Source organism: Malus domestica, chromosome 16 (assembly GCF_042453785.1).
Source record: "Malus domestica chromosome 16, GDT2T_hap1".
NCBI lineage: Eukaryota > Viridiplantae > Streptophyta > Magnoliopsida > Rosales > Rosaceae > Malus > Malus domestica.
In genome coordinates, this window is record NC_091676.1 from 2,868,928 (window position 1) to 2,877,500 (window position 8,573).

Here is an 8,573-nt window from a genome sequence, read left to right on the forward strand (position 1 = left end):
AGATAAAACTTTCGACTGATATAAACAAAAAATCACAATTTAATTGTAGTTTTAACTCCGATTTTGATAATTTTTTACAGTTACACTCTTTAAACCTATATGAATACAATTAACTAATTTAATCGTCAATTAAAAATATTTACACAAGTGAATACCACAAAAGAAAAAGGCAATGCAAGAACCCAAAAGAAAAGCAAAAGGAAAAAAAAAAAAAGCTTTGCGCGACGTAGGTACACCTGCGTCGCGCAAAGTTGGGAAAAGTTGGAAAAAAGCGGTTAATCTTTCTTGGTTTGGAGCCAAACCTTTGCGCGACGAAGGCTGACGTCGCGCAAAGTTGTTTTGCACGACGCAGGTGGACCTACGTCGCGCAAAACCACTTTGAGCGACGTCATCCTTCGTCGCGCAAAGTGCCGTCGCGCAAAGGCAGTTTGCGCGACGTTTTGTTTTTGGCGTCGTGCAAACAGACTTTGCGCGACGAAATTTGATGCGTCGCGCAAACATGTTTTTCTACTAGTACCAGAGATCTGAAGACCCTAATTTTTGGGGTGGATCAGAGGCTACGCACTGCACCAAGAAATCTAGAGAGAGAAACACCCACCCTATTTTCCAGTGGTCAAAACGCTGAAACCATATAAAATTAAATGATCTAGGAAAAGGCAATGGAAGGAAGCAATAGAAATAGAAAGCAAAATAAAAGAAAATTGATTGGCATGCAAAACGAACACGAAACGTTAAAAAGGGGTTGGAACTTTCAGTTCAAATCTAACTTGTCCCACAATCCCTTTTTCTAGTTCCCCTTTTCAGACTTTTGGTGTGGATTACACACTCGGATTTCTACGTTGAAATCCTCCCATTAGTTACAACAACATTTTAATTTCAACTCGGAGCCAAAGTTGCTGAGGGTGTCGATGAGCTCAAAGGCTGTCCCAGTCCCCTTGTAGAAAAATACCAAAAAAAGCTCAGTCATCTCCTTCCTCTTTCTCATGATCCCATTTGTCTTCTTGTTAAGTCTCTCTCTTTCTATCTGTCAGTTCTGGGTGGCGTGTCAAGGCAGAGACCCTAATAATAATGCTTCAGACTATCACTCGCTCAACAAAAACCCAAAAAAAGAAAAAAAAAAAAAAGGAAGTGTTTTAATTAATATTAGGAGCCACGTTGAAATCGATTGATCGAAGGAGGAGTCCCTGCGTAGCTCCTGTTCCAATTCAATGCTTCTTCCTGATTCACGTGCAGCGATCCGTCTCTACCACGACCACGACCACTACAACCACCTCCACCTCCACCGCTTCCTGGTCCCACAGGCGCTCCAATGCAAGTGTAGTTGGTGGACTCCGCCGGTGCCACTCCGTAGTTCACATTTGGATGCCCGTATGAAGGAGTGCGAGTATTGTTGTTGCTAAGAACATGTCCAACATAATAGTCATTGACTTGATGATGAGGGTAGTGCGAAGAAGTAGGGAAGGGCATGGGCCGTGACGGAGACGGATATAAGTAGGGTTGAGGGGGTTGTACTTGTACACCTAGCTGCGGTGGCAATGGCGGTGGTATAAGGGTGTTTGATGAAGAGGCAGAAAACATTCTTGGTGGAAATCTGAGAGGTAATGTTGGATCAGCACCACCAATGTTGTTACCTGCAGCAGCCGTATGATGATACCCTCCTGGTGGAATCGGATGGCAGCATCTATAAAATATCAAACCCAGTACACAAATCAAATCACACTAAATAAATACCAACTATTTTATTTGTTTTTATACAAAAACATATCTTAAACTAAATTCATCTTAACCATGATAAAGAGGATTCAATCTTAAGTGCAGAAGAAGAGGACACTGCATTGCATCACCAACTAATTTATTAAAAGAAAAGGAAGAGACATTAAAGCATAAAATTACATACCCTAGGTGAGGAGGAGGGGCGGCTAGGTTATCGTTATTGAAAACCAACCGACGAGCCCTGTTTAGTTGTTCTGTCTCCCTTTCTGATGGCCATTCCAATACACAAGTCAAATCACCCATAATAATACATAAATAACTAGGAATTCAGAACCAAAAATAAATAAATAAGCACATGAACCTTAATTGACAAAACAAGAATTTCAGCAAAAGAAAACAACCGATCAAATCAAATTACAAACTTTCTTTTCCTCAAGATACTGAAATGACCGAGGACACTTCATGGCTGGAATTATTGATGACAATGTAAAATTATGCTTTGCTGAAAAGCTGCTTTTGAATTTCTTGTTAAAATTGAATAGAAGAGAAATGAGGAGAGAGTACCTTGACGGTGGCGGTTCATGTGTCCCCCGAGGGCCTGGGATTTGCAGAACTTGAGGGAGCAAAACCTACACTCGTAGACCTTCCCACTCTCGTCCTTTCCATCTTTTGCGCCGTTTTTCTTTTTTCTGTAGCTGCCTGCAACTATGTGAAACCCCTCAATCATAAAAAAAAAAAAAGCAACTTCGATAAGACACAACCTAATCACCTCAAACCCTACCTAATTTATTAATTAACCAAAAATCATCATGAATAAATTTTAAGGGTATTTGGTTTTGCGTTTTTTTAGTTTGGGGAATGGTGGTAGGATATCAGATATTTGAGTAGTACCGGAGGAGCTGACGTCGGCAACTTGTTGGGCGTCTCTGCCGTAATGATCCTCGGGCAAGTTGTTGAGGTCTAGTGGGTTTCCTTCATCAGGTCGCCTGCAATCAAAAACAAGAAGTAAATAATACAAGATCAAAATCCAAAAAATAAAAATAAAAAAATAAAAAAGACTTCTAAAAAAAAACCAGGTAATAATAGTACTGGTGTTGAACTTATAAAAAAGAAGACCTATACACACACAAAGTGGTATTAAAAAGGGCAGGAGAGAAATTAAAGAGAAGAGGAAGAGAAGCAAGCAGCCGGTGAGAAAAGTGTGGGGGAAGACCTACATGGTACCGACAGAGAAAGACAGAAATAAAATTGTGAATGTGAGGCGAAGTATCGCTCTCTTCTCTCAGACGGGAAGACGGATCTTAGGAAATTATAATTTTTTTCAGAGGCTCGTTGAGTGATGGTGGAAGAAAAGGAGCTTTGAAAATTCTCTCAGTTTCTCTGCCAAACCCCTTTTCATCTCTCTCTCTCTCTCTCTCTCTCTCTCTCTCTCAATAAAATTTTTAACAAAAATGAAAAACAAAGTTAGCTGATCTCGTGACTTTAAAAAGGGGAGGTAGTGTGGCGGAATGTAGAGAAGACAGGGCCTTAGGCTTTAGGTATTGTGCAAGTGTCATTTGGCTTGGCTGAGACTTGAGAGGGACGTGGCTCTTAAATTAGGAAAGAGGTGAGTTCCATATAAGAGACGCATGAGTAGAAACTAAATATTTTATTTTTCTAAATATATAAATATATCTTCTTTAAAAATATCATAACCCGAATTATTCACTACTCCACGCTACTATTTTTATAACGTGCTTTAAAAAAAAAGCTCAATTGTACAAGGGAATATTATTAAATTAGTATAAAAATTTACTCCTAGCCAAGAGAGTCATAAATCTAAATTATTCACTAGTCTATGCTATAAGAGCAATTCCACCCATGGAGCCCTTCCCCCTGGCAATCCACTATTCAATCCACCCTATTAAACAGTAACGGCCTTAAATGAATAGTAACTACCATTAATGAACAGTAATTGCCATTTACATCTCCACCCTTAGAACCCTCCCCCTGGCAATAAGCAATTAAAATAATAGTTTTTTTTGTTTGTTTAAATAATAAAAAATCCTCTCTCTCTAACACAAAAAACACACACTCTCTCTCTCTCTCTCTCTCTGACACAAAAAACATAAAATATTGCAAAGCCCTCGGGCCACAGGCCCGTCGACTCCCCACCCCCCCCTTCGCTCGGGCTCCCACCCTCACTCGGGCCCTTCCCCGCTGGAGCTGCTCCCACCGGCCCTCAGGCCCTTTCTCCTCCCCTGTCGCCCGAGCAACCAGCATCCGCTGGAGTTGCTCTAATAGACTTTCTACACTACATATACTTTGATTACAGCCAGTGTGTCTTATTTAGATGCAATAGTAGTAGACATTTCTTGCTAGTTGTAGACTTAGGGGACATTGCGTTTTTATTTTGTGAAACTTGAAAGCGCTTTTTGAGAAGTTTTTTTTTTTAATTGAAAGTAGTTATCAAACAAGATTTTCAATCTAAAAGAAGTGTAACATAAATAAAAAAATTTAAAACAAAATGATTATCAAATGCTCTCTTACTTTGTGAGTGTTATAATTTCTACTATTTTGTCCTCATATAACAAATGATGTTCTCTAGAAAACCACAATACCAAGACCATTTTACTTTATTTACCCAAAAAAAAAAAAATTAGAAGACCATTTAATTTAACATAATCATAAACTAGCATATGCCTCACACTTTGTGTGGAAATATTTTTTATTTTTGCTTTAAATGGGAAGGAGAGAGGGAGAAAAAGAGGAACGTGGAATTGAAGAGAGAAGTTTTTGCTTTATTTTATTTTTTTTAAATTAGAGGATATTAATATCACTTTTGGGTGAAGCGTTAAAAAAATTGTAAAATTACTTTATGGCCATGATTTGTTTTGTGGTAGAAAATTAAATTATGTTTTCACTTTCTTTTGCTTAACAAAGAAGATTCCATTAATATATAGTTTAGATTAGATATTGTAGGTATCTCCTACTTACACTAGTACTTGATCAGTAGAATATTCAGGGCCTTGTGTAGTCATATATATATATATATATATATATATATATATATCAATTATTAATTAACTTCTACTTACATAAGTAATTGATCAGCAGAATATTCAGGGCCTTGTGTAGTCATATATATATATATATATCAATTATTAATTAACTTCTACTTACATAAGTAATTGATCAGCAGAATATTCAGGGTCTCGTGTAGTCATATAATTAATTAAGATGAAGATAATCATAGAGATTATATGGTCCACATGTAGCTAATTAAAAGGCCTTCTCCTGAGGGCATATATACATACATACATACATACATATATACATACATACATACATATATATATATATATATATAATATCTATCTTTGTACACTACTATGAAACTACTCATTAGTGTCATTCTTAAAAACGATAATAAAAGCTAATTCATGTCGGGTATTAGGTAAAATCTAATAGAAAACGTATGATTGTTAGTATTTTTATGATCCAAGTAGGGATGGGCACAACTCCACCCAATGTCTTGTTTTAGTCTTTAGGAGTATCTAGTTTGGTTGATCATCTTCATTTTCTAGTAGACAAATGGTCTAGTTAAAAACTAACTAAAACCGAACTAGATCCACTTAGATGCATGCATGCAGTCTAACAAACCAAACGATGATCAAGAGAAGATGTGTCTCATAATCTAATTAAGTTTTAACCTTTTTAATTAGTATAGCCTAATGATTTCAGTACTCCTTTTCGAAATTCCTGCACGCCTTCTGGTAATGTACATAAAGTACAGACAATTTGAACTGCAGATAACTAAAAGAGGAGGATGAAGATCGTTGCCCTTAATTATTTTTTGCTATAATTTTATCTTATTATGGTAGTTGGAAAGAAAGAAGATAAAAACAGTTATTTACGGTGGTTAATTTCTGTGGGTTTTATATACTCATGTCAGTTGGGTTCCTGGACCACACTATGTACGTATAGGTCTAGATCGATCATTTGGACTGGTAACTCAAATTTGCAATGTCCGGCCATGCAAGCATGCATCGGCCGTGCATCCAAATACCGCAAAATTGTATAATTCCAGTAAGGTGGTCCTGCATGCACTCGTTACTCTGCCAAAATATCAAGCATCCTCTATCACTTTCTAACAGTATCTAGTGGAAAATCGTATATTCATCATGATTCCCAGACTTCCAGTCAAACATATTCAAAGGAACAGCACATGCACCAACAAATTTCAGAGGGGGATATCTGCAGCTCCTACTTATGTTTATGGCACAATAATTTACAATGTTAGCATAGAAATTGACGTTAAACTGTAAAATAACAGAGAATCAGTGGGAGTCTCAATTTAAGACAGTCCCCTAAGCATTTCTCCTGCTTTTTAATTCATTTCTTTGGGCTGGTGGCCTGAACATGATGAATACTGACCATCAAAAACCAAATCATTAAGTTGAAAAACAAAAATTTGGCACAAAAATAAAGGAAATTAAGCAGTTTGTTTTAAAAAGTTAGGGCAACTGTAGTGGTAGCAGACTTGTTGAATTATTTTGTTTAATAATGTAATTTTCCAGATTTTGTGGTGCCCGACTTTGCATGTCGGTTGCTGCCAATTGATTTTTTTGCCACAAAGCGTTTGAAAGTCAACATGGAAAACTGCTTCTGGGTTTTAATTCATTCGTTCTGATTTCGGGAAGGGATCTCGTCACTCGGAGGCCCATACCAGCCCGTTGGATACCATAAGCCCAATACGTGAAATAGAAGGCCCAAAACGTTATTTCAGAAAACGTAATTTCGCCTAAATGGCCCATGGTTTTTCATTTTCTGTGCCAATTTAGGGATGAGCAACGGTTATGGTGGGCGGGTAACCGCGGTTATTTACCCATAACCGTTTATGTTCATACCCGCATAACCATTTACCCGTTGGGTAATTGCCTAAACGGTTATACCCATAACCATAACCGTTTATAAACGGTTAACCATACTCATAACAGCATAGTCATTTAACCGTAACCGTTTAATACCCATTTACTCTTTTTAACCCGTTTATCTTTTTTTTTTACCATTACCCATTTTTCACCCGTTTACATGTTTTTAAATAACTTGAAAATTAAAAAAAAAATTGTCATAATTTTCTTTTATTTGTTGACAATTAAACACTGTTATAGGTACATTTATCATACATTTTCGTATTTTAATTTTTTAAGTTCTTATACCATTCCAATAATTGAAATAATAGTTTACGGATGATATTTTTAACTGTTACCAATGAAGGTAAATATAATATTTTATAAGTATTATTGGGTTACAAAAATTGTTTAGAAGACATTTCTGTCAAAGCATTTATGTCAATTTCACGGTTACCCGCAAAGAATTTAAATTAATTTGGCAAATTCCTTGATGATGAGAATCATCATTCCTGTAGCAGTGTTATTGAGAGAATGACCGATGAATTTTTTGCTAATTTATTGGGTGCTAAGTATTATTGGATCAAGAACATGGTTTGTGTTAGTTTTACATATATAAAATAAATGGGTAAACGGTTACCTGTTTATAACCGCGGTTAATACCCATAACCATCCATTTAAATTTCGCGGGTAAACGGTTATACCCATAACCGTTTATTTATTTAAATGGTTACCCATAACCGTAACCGTTTAATTTAAATGGGCGGATAACTGCGATTACCCATAACCAATGATTATTTGCCCACCCCTAATGTCAATTGCATCCACTTTTTAGTCAAACTCACATGACAAGCACATTGTGTCCTTTTTAAGGTCATTCTCATAATTTTACCCATAATCGTTCTGATGTAATGAGTGTTCTAGAGAAAATGGAAGGAAAATTTTGGCCTTCGTTAGGGAAAAAAACCGTATAAATAGCTACTTTGGTAGGGTTTTAAGTGCTCTTGTTTAGAGATGGAGCTAGAAATTCTTATCTATTGCTTTTGTTGGAACACGAAGTATGTTTAGATGTAGAAATGGGTAGAAAGCTTGGAATTATGATTAAAAAAAAAAATTAATGAAAAGAGTTTGAAAATTTTGAATTTTAACGATAAAGACAAAATAAAAGGTAAAGTGAATAGTACAAATATTGACCTTTTAGTGTAAAAATATGATTTTTTGTTAAAGTGAACAGTACCTGAAGCTTTTCACTTTTAAAAAAGGTAAGCTTAATATGAATAGTAATTTAAGTTTTTTTCAAATAGACCACTATGCTATAGCCCGTGTTCAAAATATATATGAAATTGTCGATATTTTTGTCTAAATATCAGAAAAATCAAAGATCGATATGGGAAGGGGGTAAAATGTAAACTTCACTTTATATCGGTGAGATGAGAAAATTAATGAATATCGACGATATTTATCAATTCACTTCAGAAATTTTGCAGGAATCCATCACAGATTTCGAACTTATGAATTTTTTTAGAAATTTTTATCTAAATTTGAATGAGTTGATATACCCACCCCATTACAAACTTCCATAATTTTCATAAAAAATAATTGATATTGATATCAATATATACATACCGCTATTTACTGTTGAGGAAAAATTTAGAGTACACAACTCTAACACAAGTGTTGGAGAGACAACACAAGTAAACAAATTACTTGTATTACACACACAAAATATTACAACACACAAAACTCTCAAAGATACTTTAGAAGCAATGACACTCTCTCACTTTCTAGAGACACACTCTAGATCACTCATACTCCTACAAGACTATTCTTACTTCTCACTCTCACTTGGTTGCTTGCTTGCTTGATTACAAGCTTACTTAGTTGCTTGGTTACAACACCACACTAGAATACATATTTATAGGTAATGGTTGCCGACTTGGACATTTGCTAGATTATTCTAGCAACTAA

At 35.8% G+C, this 8,573-nt stretch overlaps 1 protein-coding gene across 2 annotated transcripts; it reads right to left on the reverse strand.

The window, feature by feature from the left end:
- Positions 1 to 679: 679 nt before the first annotated feature.
- On the reverse strand, positions 680 to 3,166 carry LOC103403241 (zinc finger protein JAGGED). Of its 2 annotated transcripts, none has more exons than XM_008342069.4 (5): positions 2,931 to 3,166; positions 2,605 to 2,699; positions 2,278 to 2,418; positions 1,898 to 1,979; positions 680 to 1,681 (listed from the first exon to the last, which is right to left on the reverse strand). In XM_008342069.4, coding segments are annotated over exons 1-5 (858 nt in total). In that variant the 5' UTR covers positions 2,933 to 3,166; the 3' UTR covers positions 680 to 1,143. The 2 variants fall into 2 exon arrangements, with proteins under 2 accessions (XP_008340291.4, XP_070672288.1); XM_070816187.1 differs by having other exon boundaries at positions 2,278 to 2,412; positions 2,931 to 3,071.
- Positions 3,167 to 8,573: the final 5,407 nt, after the last annotated feature.

Coding starts and splice junctions, on each gene's coding strand:
- LOC103403241 (XM_008342069.4), bottom strand. Junction 1,980..2,277: donor CATGAACCGCCACCGTCAAG/GTACTCTCTCCT, acceptor AATGGCCATCAG/AAAGGGAGACAGAACAACTA. Junction 1,682..1,897: donor GCCCCTCCTCCTCACCTAGG/GTATGTAATTTT, acceptor GATATTTTATAG/ATGCTGCCATCCGATTCCAC.